Below are 15,374 nucleotides of genomic sequence, written 5' to 3' on the forward strand. Positions count from 1 at the left end.
ATACAGTGGTGAGAGAGCAATTCAGTGAGAGTGAAAAGGTGTCATGTTGAGTGAGAAGAAACTTCATGATGAAGGTGAGGTAAATGTTATTGAAAGTAATATCATAATTGTTGAAAGTGACAATGTTGGTGAGAGTTAGAGAACATATGCAAGCATGATGCATTGGAGCTGGCAGCTTCTGAGCACCATCCAATGTTAAAGATGCCTTTTTGATTTTGCTATCATGACAAGGAACATACAGTTAAACATATTGAAACATCTGTTTTATGCCTATTTTGTCAACAATTGTCAAATAAAACAACAGTAAATGTCTGAATAATGTACTTTCACCATGGGCTTGAATGCTGATGGTACTTTGTTAAAGCAACATACGTGCTTTGGTCAAGTTAGAGAACATAAAAGGAACAGTTATAGAAATAGTATAGTCAGTTATGGAGAAAATGAGTAGCATATTGTCACAATCAGTTATCTTCTTTAATCAAAGTATCTTTCATTAACATACGTAGTGCTTTGTTTTTATATTTATATTTATATTTTATTTATTTATATAGTTTTTATCGAGGATGTAAGGCATGTGTACATGTAGGAAGAGAGGAAAGTGATTGGTTCTCAGTGAATGTAGGTTTGCGGCAGGGGTGTGTGATGTCTCCATGGTTGTTTAATTTGTTTATGGATGGGGTTGTTAGGGAGGTTAATGCAAGAGTTTTGGAAAGAGGGGCAAGTATGAAGTCTGTTATGGATGAGAGAGCTTGGGAAGTGAGTCAGTTGTTGTTCGCTGATGATACAGCGCTGGTGGCTGATTCATGTGAGAAACTGCAGAAGCTGGTGACTGAGTTTGGTAAAGTGTGTGGAAGAAGAAAGTTAAGAGTAAATGTGAATAAGAGCAAGGTTATTAGGTACAGTAGGGTTGAGGGTCAAGTCAATTGGGAGGTGAGTTTGAATGGAGAAAAACTGGAGGAAGTGAAGTGTTTTAGATATCTGGGAGTGGATCTGGCAGCGGATGGAACCATGGAAGCGGAAGTGGATCATAGGGTGGGGGAGGGGGCGAAAATTCTGGGGGCCTTGAAGAATGTGTGGATGTCGAGAACATCATCTCGGAAAGAAAAAATGGGTATGTTTGAAGGAATAGTGGTTCCAACAATGTTGTATGGTTGCAAGGCGTGGGCTATGGATAGAGTTGTGCGCAGGAGGATGGATGTGCTGGAAATGAGATGTTTGAGGACAATGTGTGGTGTGAGGTGGTTTGATCGAGTGAGTAACGTAAGGGTAAGAGAGATGTGTGGAAATAAAAAGAGCGTGGTTGAGAGAGCAGAAGAGGGTGTTTTGAAGTGGTTTGGGCACATGGAGAGAATGAGTGAGGAAAGATTGACCAAGAGGATATATGTGTCGGAGGTGGAGGGAACGAGGAGAAGAGGGAGACCAAATTGGAGGTGGAAAGATGGAGTGAAAAAGATTTTGTGTGATCGGGGCCTGAACATGCAGGAGGGTGAAAGGAGGGCAAGGAATAGAGTGAATTGGAGCGATGTGGTATACCGGGATTGACGTGCTGTCAGTGTATTGAATCAAGGCATGTGAAGCGTCTGGGGTAAACCATGGAAAGCTGTGTAGGTATGTATATTTGCATGTGTGGACGTATGTATATACATGTGTATGGGGGGGGGGGCCATTTCTTTCGTCTGTTTCCTTGCGCTACCTCGCAAACGCGGGAGACAGCGACAAAGTATAATAAAAAAAAGAAATAGTGTAAAAATTGTTGTCTTTGTTACTGTATTTTTGTGTTTATCATCAAGTTTATGTATATGTGTTTTTGTGTTCATATTTGTGTTTAGTGATATGTTTTTGATTAACAGTTGTGTACTTGTGTTTAGGCTGCATTTTATTATCAGTTGAACTTATTTTATGCGCTTTACTGCAAACACAAGTAAAGCACACATGAGTGAATTCAAGTGCTTGGAGTGAACATGGAACAGTATGCAGGGCTTGATGCCTGTTGGCTGAGAGTCACAACCCTGCTACTGCAATGGACTTTGGTTCCATCCTTTGACAGGCTCGGTATTGTTACGCTCCTAATTTTTGCATTTCCTGACACGAATACATGGTTGTTCACCTGCTATATAATCATTGTAATTTTAAGATGATATTGATGAACCAGCCTTATGAGTTTGTTACCATCTGAGAGAGGAAGGTGACTAGATTCTGATATAGGAGACATATTCAGGCTTTTGGTGGGCTTGGCATTGTTGTGCCAAATGCCTAAGTCAGGCTTTCTTCACTCATTCTCCCAATATGCCTGAGTCACATCATCATTCTCTGCTTAACTCTCTCACTCTGCCGTAGCTTGCTATTGCACCTTTATCATTCCTTACCTGATCAACCCTTCTCATACTACACAGTGTCCTCAAGTATTTCACTTCCAACTTGTCCATCATACTCTCTTCTTTCATATTTAGGGCCCATTACTCACACCCATACTGCAATGTTAAGACTACTGTAGCATCAAACATAACCATTTTTGCCCTCAGAGACAGTGACCTCTCTTTCCACTTACACCCCAGTGCAATCAGGACCTTTACCTCCTTCAGCTACCCTTTGATTCATTTCAGATACCCTAGTTTCAACTGCTGCCATTTCCACTTTGAGGAATGTAAAACACTCATAACCTTAATTTTATTTACATTATCTCTTAAAGACATGAACACATCATTATATATCAATAAAAAGATTGTACAGTGTACTTTCTGCATCAGAAGTATGAAGAAGTCTCTGTCCTTGCACGAGGCAGTGTATCAGAGTCTTGAGTGCAATAGGCAAAGAGAGCTTTCCTCTGGATCAGGTTGTGGGGCAAAGTTTGGGAGGCATCATAGGCTGGAGCACGTGGTGTAGGTGCCGGAGCTGAATATCTGTCACAAGAGTAGATGTAATCAGCATTAGCAATACAAATAATGGTAATGATGTTACTGATACTTATATTTTAATAAAAGTTATACAAGAGAAGCACACAAAACAGCCTTGGGCTGCAGGAGCCTTTTAAAAGGTTCTGGATTTTACTAGGTCTCTCATAGAAAGTGGTCCTGATTTGGCTGGTGTTCTTACCTCTGCCTGGGGACATTGTAAGGCCTAGATGATGTGGTCCAAGGGTCTGGCTGGGAATATTTTGGAGGAGGGCCAGAGGGTGGGGGAGGTGGAGGTGGAGGGATAGATATCCGATCATTGACGATAGGGTTGACTGCTTGCGCTGGAGGTACCAAAGCATTACCGTGGGAAGCAGTGCCCTGAAAAAGATGGTTGTATTTTTCATAATATTTATATGATAGTGTGATAGAACTCCCATGTCCAGGATTTTAATGTTTTTCATAGTGATTAACTGAGTGATATTTTAATTTTCTCTAAGTATGGATGTCAAACAGTTAAGTGTTCTTATACAGGACTCATCATGCTTTATTTTTATTTTATTTTTTCATTATACTTAGTCGCTGTCTCCCGCGTTAGCGAGGCAGTGTAAGGAAACAGATGAAAGAATGGCCCAACCCACCCACATACACATGTGTATATACATACACATACACGCCCACACAAGCACATATACACACCTATACATTTCAACTTATACATACGTATACTTACACAGACATATACATATATACACATGTACATATTCATACTTGCTGCCTTCATCCATTCCTGTCGCCACCCCGCCACACATGAAATGGCACCCCCTCCCCCCACGAGCACCCGAGGTATTGTGAGGAAAAGAAAACAAAGGCCACATTTGTTCACACTTGATCTCTAGCTGTCATGTGTAATGCACCGAAACCACAGCTCCCTTTCCACATCCAGGCCCCACAGAACTTTCCATGGTTTACCCCAGATGCTTCACATGCCCTGGTTCAATCCATTGACAGCACTTCGAACCCAGTATACCACATCGTTCCAATTCACCCTCATGTATGTTCAGGCCACGATCGCTCAAAATCTTTTTCACTTCATCCTTTCACCTCCAATTTGGTCTCCCACTTCTCCTCGTTCCCTCCACCTCTGACACATATATCCTCTTTGTCAGTCTTTCCTTACTCATTCTCTCCATGTGACCAAATCATTTCGATACACCCTCTTCTGCTCTCTCAATCACACTCTTTTTATTTCCACACATCTCTCTTACCCTTACATTACTTACTCGATCAAACCACCTCACACCACATGTCTTCATACAACTCATTTCCAACACACCCACCCTCCTGCGCACAACTCTATCTATAGCCCACACCTCGCAACCAGATAAGATTGTTGGAACTACTATTCCTTCAAACATACCCATTTTTGATCTCTGAGATAATGTTTTTGCTTTCCACACATTCTTCAATGCTTCCAGAACCTTTGCCCCCTCCTCCACCCTGTGACTCACCTCCGCTTCCATGGTTCCATCTGCTGCCAAATCCACTCCCAGATATCTAAAACACTTCACTTCCTCCAGTTTTTCTCCATTCAAACTTACCTCCCAATTGACTTGTCCCTCAACTCTACTGAACCTAATAACCTTGCTCTTTTTACATCTATTCTCAGCTTTCTTCTTTCACTCACTTTACCAAACTCAGTCACCAGCTTCTGCAGTTTCTCAGCTGAATCAGCCACCAGCACTGTATCATCAGCAAACAACTGACTCACTTCCCAAGCCTTCTCATCCACAATAGACTGCATACTTGCCCCTCTCTCCAAACACTTGCATTCACCTCCCTAACAACCCCATCCATAAACAGATTAAACAATGAAGACATCACACACCCCTGCCACAAACCGACATTCACTGGGAACTAATCACTTTCCTCTCTTCCTACTCGTACACATGCCTTACATCCTCAATAAAAACTTTTCACTGCTTCTAACAACTTACCTTCCACACCATATACTCTTAATACCTTCCACAGAGCATCTCTATCAACTCTGTCTTATGCCTTTTCCAGATCCATAAATGCCACATATAAATCCACTTGTTTTTCTAAGTATTTCTCACATACATTCTTCAAAGCAAACACCTGATCCACACATCCTCTACCACTTCTGAAACCACACTGTTCTTCCTCAGTCTGATGTTCTGTACATGCCTTCACCCTCTCAATCAATACCCTCCCATATAATTTCCCAGGAATACTCAACAAACTTATACCTCTGTAATTTGAACACACCCTTATCACCTTTGCCTTTGTACAATGGCACTATGCATGCATTCTGCCAATCCTCAGGCACTTTACCATGAACCATTCATACATTGAATATCCTCACCAACCTGTCAACAACACAGTCACCCCCTTTTTTTTTAATAAATTCCACTGCAATACCATCCAAAACCGCCGCTTTGCCAGCTTTCATCTTCCGCAAAGCTTTCACTACCTCTTCTCTATTTACCAAACCATTCTCCCTGACCCTCTCACTTTGCACACCACCTCGACCAAAACACCCTGTATCTGCCACTCTATCATCAAACATATTCAATAAACCTTCAAAATACTCTCTCCATCTCCTCACTTCACCACTACTTATCACCTCCCCATTAGCCCCCTTCACTGATGTTCCCATTTGTTCTCTTGTCTTACACATATTGTCATGTACACCCATTCCTTCATTCTCTTCCACACACATGCTCAATGCAATTTCCTTACATTTTCCAGTGACCAAACAGTTCCATCAACTGAGCATGTACTCTCTACCTCCCACACCCTCCTACAGCTTCCCTCATTCCCAATCATCTCATATAATACAAGCAAACAGATTCCCACATTTCTCTACAGTCTTCAATTTTCTGTAGTCTTCTGTTCTCTCCAGTTGCATCCCACACTCCCTCGCTTTCACAGTTATCCATAGCCTTACATGTTGTTCACAGCTTATAACACTACCCAGTACTTATTATGAACTCCACACCTAGCCACAATCCACCAAAGCCTTTCACACTTCCCAGGAGCCACTATTCTCACCTCTTTACTTCCTACAACTCCTCTTAGCCTTCCACTCTTCCCTGTAGCCTCTGACTGTGCCCAGCAACCTTTCTTAAAACCTTCCATACTTTCCCACAGCCAACCCACTTCATGAGGACCCCTCACACTCCCCCCACAGCTTTCCCTATATCTTCCTGTCTTCCATACTCTCCTAAGGCCTTATATATACCCCACTTCCCATAGCCTCATCAAATTTCCCATGTACTCCCATGATTCTCCACAGCCTCCCACACTTCTTTACAGCCTTCCAGATTCTCCACAAACTGCCACAGGCTTTCATCACTTCCCTGAAACCTTCACTTCCTACCCATAGTTACCTACATTCTCCCATTGCATTAACTTGCCCTCAGTTACATATATTTCTTACAAGCTTTCTCTCATGTGGTGCTGTTAATAGCATCTAAAAATACAGACTTTTCAATGCATTCTCAAGTGCTCTAATACTGAAGATGTTCTTTTGACATCCTTTCAAACCAAGCCGTACTGCATAAACTCTTACATAGCTGACACTCACCCACAGCTTTTCACGTTCTCTGGCAGCATGTCACATGTCCCCACAGCTTCATACACCCTATCCCTTCTCAGTCTCCTACAGTATTCTGTCTTTTCTCATCTACAGCATGTTACTTTTAGTCACTTCTGTCCAGCATCTGCTGACACTCACCCTGGAAATGGTTGTGGCTCGAGGGATGATAGGGAAGGAGTCGCTGCTGAAGGCCAGACTGTTCAGTAGGAAGTCGTTATCAGACTCGTCTTCAGAGCTTTCCTCACTGCCTTCCATGAGGTCCACCTGGCACTTGTCACTTAGCTGAAAACCAAAGGCAGACACAGACTTATGCACAAACACGCACACACATGTACACACATACATGGGTTTCCATGGTGTAGCAGTTAGCATTGCTGACTATGATTCATGCATGGCTAGGTTCAAATTCTGAGTAAGGCAGTCAGCCCACAGCCAACCCAGCTGCTCATCCTCCCCTTAGGCCTGGTCAGTAAATGAGTACCTGGCTTAGGCTGGGATGTGTGTATACACACATAAGAGCAAAGACCTGGCACATATATAAGGTTAAGTGAAGGGGTAGCATGAGTATAAAGCTCTCTTCCTACATCACACAAATAGTAATAACCTACAGTGTTGATTATTCAAGAAGTTATCAGACATTTGTAGGGCTGCACCCCTGATGACACAGTAAGCATCTGTCTTTTTACCCATTCATCATTTTCACATGTATAATTTATCTTATTTCATGAACGAGTACTATGCAAGAAAGGCTTCATGTTTTGCTGCACACCATAAGAAAGAAAAGTTCTGCCCCATCATTCTATGTAATTTTTACCGTGAGTTACCTTGATTGATCGATTTATGTAATCAGTGAAGTGCACTGTTACTCTGGGTAAGTGTCGTCTTTTTATGACTATCCTAATTGAAACAACTTATTACTATGGTGGCCATAGAGAATGTCTCATTTCTGGAAGTCCAAGGTGAATTCATCACCATTTTTATTGATTGAGAACTTCAGGAAAAAGTAAAGAAGCAAAGGCATTCACCTGACAAGTAACCAAGTGAAAACTTCTATTCAGCAATATGGATAGTTTTTAAGCTATGATTTTTTTCCATGTCTTTTTAGCTAAATATTGTGTTCCTGATTGAAATGAAAGTTATCTGTCAATATAAGAGGAAAATTTTTGCCTTAATTACTTTTTCCTGTTATGGACAATACTGATTCATTGTTCATCTTGGTCACTGATGGTACATTATTAAACAAGCTCTACTTCTGAGATTAGATCATTGAAATAGTGTTTCACTACTTTTTGTTAATTTAGATACTTGTTACTGATGGTTTAGTAGTCACATAAAACTAAAAGACAGGTTTATCCTACTGATCTGTGGTATAGATAGCTAAAAGGCTATTTAAGCCTCTGAATAGCGACTATCTTATTATAGTATCATAACATTATAAGACTGCATCAAACTGAATGGAAAAGGAAGAAATGGTTGGTTGAATCCAGTGAAACCTGACTGGCTTACCTGCTGGATGATGTCAGGGGAGCCACCTAAGGGCAATTTGGGAAGGAGGTTGGGTTCATTCACCTGCCTACTAACTGCCACTACCTTCATCCGCCACTTTTGCTCTTTGAACCCATTTAGGACCCCATACACCTGTGGGGAGATACATGTGATATACATTGTAAGAGAAAGGTGTATGTCAGGTTGAGGGATTGTATTCTGGTAGTGTTGGACTGCATATATATTCTATATATGTAATGCATTATTTTTTGTGGACTATAGTTTGAAGATGACAGACGAAGTCATAGTTTTAAATGGGCTATAGTCCTTTTACATTTTTTAAAGCTATGACAGGATATTTGCTTCTCTGAAAATAATTGATAGTGATTTGTCATTGATGCTAGTGTGACATACAGCACACCAAGAAGCACTTACCACATAGAATGCAGCAATAGTTCCTATGAGCCCGCCTGCAATAACATCAGTGGAGGATGATTGGTGGGTAAGTAGGCTGTGGGTGGAGCCTACTATTGTCATTATGAAGATTCCACCCACCAGTACCAGTCTGCTACTATTCACACCGGGCAACTTTGCCATTGTTGAGAAATATATTGAAGTCCAAACACCACTGAAAAATATTGTGATTGCATCACTGTGATTGGAATATAACAGACTTAATGTAGGCAAAGCTGTGTAAAGTGAGGTACTGAAGTTAGGATCACATAACACATTTATTTAATCATGACATTACAGCTTTATTCAGTAAGTATAACAGTTTGTGACATAAGGCTTAACTAATGTTACCCAAAGATATAATATATGTGAGTTAAATGAACTTAGATTGTAGTTGGTGTTAAGACCTTATATTTTATACTTCATTTGATGGAAGTAAAAGTCACAATTTGGCAGTAGGATGTGAGCCCTAACTTGCGCTGTAACAATTGTATACTGAACGTGTGTTCTTGGGTAATTTGTACTTGGTAATCCATTTCATATGATAAAGGATTCCTGTCATGAAAGAAAGATTTAGAGACTGAGATATTTATGAGGTAAATATCCTGTCTTTTTCAACTTAGAAGAAGAGAAGCATTTTCTCAGTTTCGTTTTCTCAGAAAGTTGAAAAAGTTAATGGACTCATAGAAGCAAGACATACCAGTAGAGGGCGAGGGTGGCGTGGTAGGAGGGGAAGGCTCTGAGAGCCTCATGCATGACTATCTTGTCACCCTGACAGAGCTTCTCTGGGAACCAGGTGAGGTTACTGCTACATACAGGCATATTACCAGGTTCAGGGTCACACACATCCAGCAGGTAGGGCCTTGGGAATGCCACCAGCAACTTTATCACTGCTACCAACAACCCTGTCATACTTCCCCCCAGCAGGAAGGTACCTGAGGGACACCCACTTGTGCATTAATCTCACTCTTTACTGGGCATTTACCCAAGGCCTCTTTAGTACTAAGGTCATCACTCGTTTGTAAAAGGTCTGCTTTGGGTTACATTTTATAAGAAAAGACTGTGAAGCTCTACTGTCCATCAGTAGATACATGAGTGTTACAGAATAAGTTAGTGTTGATCTAAATTCACTGTTATATTTAAAATGAGACCTGATGGGGGTCAGGATATATTAGAAAACCACTCCCATATAACTCTACCATCTTAACACTTGCTTCATGTTGTTTTACTGCTGAGTATAGCTGTAGTATTTAAAGTAGAGGAGGTAACCTTTCAAAATTTTCTTTTTTCTTTTTACATCCTGCCATATACAGATCACAGTGGTATGATAATAATGCTAGAATGTAGAGGTCAAGTCCAAGTACTCACATATGAAACGTGGGATTCTTCTGGCCCAGAGCGGAAATGTGAAGCAGGTGCTCTCTACCTTTTTGACTTTATGAGGTGGGAACTGCGACCTCATCACCTCCACCAAGATGACCTAGCAATGATATGAAGATATTAGATTGTGATTGTGCCTGTATGGAGTTGTCATTCACAAACATCAGCATCTGCCATCATGACTAATTCAAAATTATATTTTAGAAAAGTTATGAATTACCAGGATATTAGATTGTGATTGTGCCTGTATGGAGTTGTCATTCACAAACATCAGCATCTGCCATCATGACTAATTCAGAATTATATTTTAGAAAATTTATGAATTACCAGGCAATATGAAACAATATCACCGCTATCAACCACTCACCATGCAACAGGGCACTACGATGGCACATGTAAAGAAGATAGACTCTGACAAGGTGAAGGTGACACTGGAGGTGAGAGTGTGGTTAACTTGGAATTCATGCAGGAATGAGATGCCTGCCAGGTCAGAGCAAGGCAGCTGCAGAACCTCCCAGTTGACCAGGCTGCAATCCTCTCGTAAACTGGGATCAAACCTGTTGGTTCACCGATCCTTGTAGAAGAGTTGTATTTACCTAAATACAAACTTGGCTTCATGTATTTGTTTTTCCATGTTTGTTCACCGTTTCTTACATTAGTGAGGTAGCCCCATTCTCTACTGGTTATGTGTATTGCACCAAAACCACAACCCCCTGTTGACAACTAGGTACCATAGATCTTTCTGTGGTTTACTGCGGCTGCTTCATATCCTCTTGTTCTGTCAATTGACAGCAATTTGCCCCCTTCACACCACATCATTTAAGTTCATTCTATCACATGCATGTCTTTCACCCTGCGTATTCAGACCCCGAGCACTCAAAATATATTTCATTACATCCTTTTGTCTTCATTTTTGTCTCCCCTTTTCCTTGTTCCTTCCACTTTTGATACATAAATCCTCTTTCAACCTCTTGTCACACTTTCTCCGTGTGTTCAAACCATTTCAGTATACCCTCTTCAGCTCTCATCCACACTATTCTTACTGCTACACCTCCCTCTTACTTTTTTATTACTTACTCGATCAAACCACCTCACACCACATGTTGTCCCCAAACTTTTTAGTTTCAACACATCTACCCTCCTCTAGACATCCTCCATACAGCCCATACTTCTCACCCACACATCATCACTGGGACTACTATACCTTCAAACATACTAGCTTTCACCCTCCCAGGTAATGAACCCCCTTTCCAATTATTCCTCAATGGTCCTAGAACCTAATATCTCATTCCCACTTCTGTTATTCCATTCACTGCCATGTTCACTCCCAGTTATCAAAAACACCACTTCCTCCAAATTTTCTCCATTGAAACCACACCCCAGCTAACCTGTCCCTCTACCTCACTAAACCTTGCTTGAATTCTCAATTTCCTTCATTTGCAAACTCCAAAACACAGACACCATTGTTTGCAGTTTCTTACTTGAATCTGTCAATATTATGACATAAGCAAACAACAACTGACTCAATTCGCAGGCCCACCCTATCACCCTGTACAGACTGCACTGATCATCCCTTTCTCCAAGGTCCATACATTTACCTCCCTCACCACCCCATCCATCTATTAAACAGCCATGGTGACAACTTACCTGAGGCAGTAGTTGAGACCACAGAGAGCTGCCGTGAGGAGAACATCAATGCAGGCTAGAGGGAAAAGTAGGGGGTTCCTGACTGTGACCACACTCTGCCCCTCTCTTGCCTTCACCATGCCTTCCAGTTGTTGACCTCCCTCCTCCCACGTGCTCATGCTGCAATAGAGAAACCGAGAAATAATCAGTTGTGTAGCTCTACCAACCACATCCTTGAGAAGCACTCATCAACTGGCATTCCCATTAGGCACTCGCACCCACATCCAGATACGGCATTAAACTGCCTCTTCCCATGTAAGGCATTCCACATCCCCATCCATTTCAGGCATTCACCAACCATGTCTTGTGTAGGTTTATATGATGGATGCGGCACCACCAGGATACAGTACTACACTATTGGGAGTCATGTAGTTTGGTTTTTTTTCTGTCATGACCTATCAGCTGGATAGTCCTTGTAGGTGCCTGGCACTGTTGCAAATGGGTAGGTGAACAAGCTTAGACGCTTATCCCAGCAGGTAGCAGCAAGGAGTACCCAACCGTAATGGTACAGGACATGTCTATTGGCCAGAGCTTATCCATGTAGCTAATAAGTGGTTGGGTTTAGATGCCAGCCCCCTGTCCTGTGGGGCAGCATGAGAGGGACGCTATACACCATCATCCTGTAGACCACCAGGTCGGTGACACCACATTACCAGTTCTGAAAGTCACAAAGTCACTAGAAGGGGGACGCTACCTATCACCGGTGGTGTAGGTCACCAGGAGGGGAACGCTACCTACCACCCGTCCTTTAGGTCACCAGAAAGGAGACATTGCACATACCATCCTTCCTGCTGGTCAACAGAAAGGGGATTGTGCACACGACCCGTTACTGGGAACACCTTTGCCCTTACAATAGTTCCTCACTAAGACAACCATGACAGGTGTTTAATGCATCCCTGTTGCCGGTCATTTGTGTCAAGACTGAATCATAAATGTTCCTAAACGCATCGTAGTTGTTACAAGAAATCACCCTCTACCTGCCTCCGGGATTCGCATTGTTCATCATACTTACAGTTTGCAGTTGGTAGTGTGAAGCGTCGGATAGTGTGAGTGGTCTACAGGTGCAAACCACTAGAACTGGTGCAACGCTTCAGCAGGTAGCGAGACCACTCATGATAACATCTGATAAGGATAGGATATTATCACTACTCTTACTGGATGGTTAAGTGGTGGCCCGCCCCTGTTACAGGGCAGCCCTCTGGTGGTGGAATGTCCATGGTGTTGGTCTGTCCCTTGTGTTGGCTTGCTCCTGGTACTGACCTGTTCATGGTGCTGGCCTACTGATGGTACTGGTATGCCCCTGATAGTAAGTACTGTAGTAACCTTATCAGAGAATATCCTTACTATTGACTAATCATAATGCTGGGTGACGTCATTACTGAGCATGTCTACAGTTGGTGTAATCAATCAGGTTATCGTAAGTTTGTATGTAGCAGTATCGTTGTTATCTAGATCTACCGAGGTCCACGGAATGCCGGCTAATCTGTTTGTACTGATAACCTCTTTTTTTTTTTTGTCTCAGCTGTGACTGGCCTTACCTATAGCGTAACGGTGGCCAGCTTTTCCTTTGGCACAGCTGTAGCTGGCCTTACCTGTGGCGCAATTGTGGCCAGCATTACTTATTGCGTAATGGCGTCATGCACTTGGCACGATTGTGTCTGGCCATACCTGCGGTACAACGTCCAGTATAAGAGCAGTAAAAAGCATCACTTTATTACAGAGCCGTATTGAAGCATTAACCAATCCCAGCGGTATATTTGATAATCATAAAGCATTATGTAAATAGGCAATCGTGGGACGAGTCAAAATGATTTTACGTGCGTAGTTTTCAATTTTTTTTTAATAAGGATTAGGTGGATGTAATTCAAGCCAAGTTACAAGAAAAAAATTGAGAACTACTCATGATCTATTAAAATTGATTGATCCTGTAACTGGCTGATGCTTAATACAGTCCTGTGATTAGCCGACGCTCGTATACCCCCAGGGAGCTGGGACTGAGTGGTAGTTAAATACGGGTGTCATGGAGGAAAGTTGTCTTTATATTGGAAATTTTTGACCAAGTGATGTGGATAACTTAAGTGACTGTTTAGATATTACAGTGTCGTGTGACGAACAGTGCTGGTGATTTGGTGTCAAACGATGAAGCTGGCTTAGTGTTGCAGCTTGGATGATGACACGTCGGGAATATTTACGTGTTTTGTCTGGCCATAGTGAACAATGCTGTATCTAAGACTGTATTCCAGCCGAGATATTCACACCCACACGACCGTGTAACTTTGTTTTTTAGATTTGTGAAAATATTTCACTGATTTGTGTATAAACACGTGCTTTGCAGCAATTGAAGAGAGTGCAGAGAAGGTTCTTTACAAGTAAACATGTCCTATGTAAGCTCGTAATGGTAAGTAAACTCGGTTATATTACTGTGACATCGCACATTTTGATACTAGCTTCCATGAATGTTTTAGATTTTTCGCGGCCCTGTGTACTTATTTCGGACTATCCATTATACGTATTAAGTATGAAGATAGCAGTAATGCCAGAAATACTTTGCGTACTCCGAAATGTGAAATGTTGTCACAGGGTGGCTAACAATATGCATATAATTCGAATGCTTCCTTCCCAGGCATTTAACTTACATTTTTAGAAGCACATGCGCCTTTTGTTTGCCGCAGATCAAAATATGTCTGAAAGATTGGTTCTTGTAAGAACTACGGTGTTGTGTATATACTTTACCTATACTTTACGAGGTTACGTTTGCCTCGGTTGCATGGAGGCTAGTTTATATTATGTAGTTACACTTTAAGAATTATATTTTGATATCACATATATAGTATCCAAACATATGGATGATGTGAAGTACCGTAGAAGTGTTATATCCATTCCCGCAGTTTGACCCAAGATAAGTTCAAGGGAGAAATGCATTCCTTCCTAACTTGATAAATAGATCAGTAATACTGTATGGTATTCTTTCTTGATTTAACAGTTATGTTAGGAAGGTATACCATTCTTACCCAACACTTAGGTAAGAAAAACATACTATTCTTTCCCAACAGTTTCATCGAGAAGGTATCCCATCGTTACTCGACGGCTAGGTAAGAAAGATATCCCATCGTTACCCATCAGTTACGTCAGGAAGCTATCCCGTTCTCACCCATCAGCTAGGTCAGGAAGATATCCCTTCTTGACCTTACTGTCAAGGAAGTAAGGTAAGTCTTCCCTACCCAGGAGTTAGGTGTAAGAAAGGTATCACGGCTTGACTTTTAAGCTAACGACCCCCCGCAAAAAAAGTGTCTATTTAGATACAAAAGGTAAGGAAACAACTTTTCAGTCTACCCTTTTAGCGTAATTATTGCTTCTGATGTATTGACAGTGTCTATGAATCATATGAAACACAAAGATGTATTTTCGTGATACAGTGTTATGTTCCTTTGTGTTGTAACGAGATAGCCTTACCTTAGTCACAGTCGTCATTGTAAAGATTTTCTAATGAAAATTTCTTTTGACTGTAAATCACGTTTATGTGCTTTGTGAGAACAGTATATTTCCAGTGACATTAAAGAAATTTAGACTTACAATTTTTTTTATCTCGAAACTTAGTCATGATAAAGATGCCGCTAGCAAAATAATCCCTGCGTAAAAGTTTTTAGAGTAAAATGGAAGCACAGGAGACGTGAATCCCATCCGACCCTTGTTGGGCACACATATTTGTAGATAAAGCGAATCTTGGAAGTGTAGGTAGGGAAGACGTCATTTTGTAATTGTTCACACTCCATTAGGTAGGTCTCTACTCCCGTAGCTTCTCACTAATTCGGCTGGGTTTAGTTACCGGGAAATATGTATATATTCTTCCGCCTTGA

The 15,374-nt window shown here is 41.5% G+C and overlaps 1 protein-coding gene across 1 annotated transcript; it reads right to left on the bottom strand.

The window, feature by feature from the left end:
* Positions 1–2,656: 2,656 nt before the first annotated feature.
* Positions 2,657–12,685, bottom strand: LOC139757387 (uncharacterized). The gene is made up of 10 exons (XM_071677819.1): positions 12,530–12,685; positions 11,479–11,637; positions 10,199–10,388; positions 9,820–9,931; positions 9,152–9,386; positions 8,434–8,626; positions 8,020–8,151; positions 6,652–6,795; positions 3,094–3,272; positions 2,657–2,900 (listed from the first exon to the last, which is right to left on the bottom strand). Exons 2-10 carry the CDS (start codon positions 11,634–11,636, stop codon positions 2,744–2,746), a joined length of 1,500 nt encoding a protein of 499 aa, XP_071533920.1. The 5' UTR covers position 11,637; positions 12,530–12,685; the 3' UTR covers positions 2,657–2,743.
* Between the last annotated feature and the right edge of the window lie 2,689 nt (positions 12,686–15,374).

This window comes from Panulirus ornatus, chromosome 26 (assembly GCF_036320965.1).
Source record: "Panulirus ornatus isolate Po-2019 chromosome 26, ASM3632096v1, whole genome shotgun sequence".
In the NCBI taxonomy this organism is placed as follows: domain Eukaryota; kingdom Metazoa; phylum Arthropoda; class Malacostraca; order Decapoda; family Palinuridae; genus Panulirus; species Panulirus ornatus.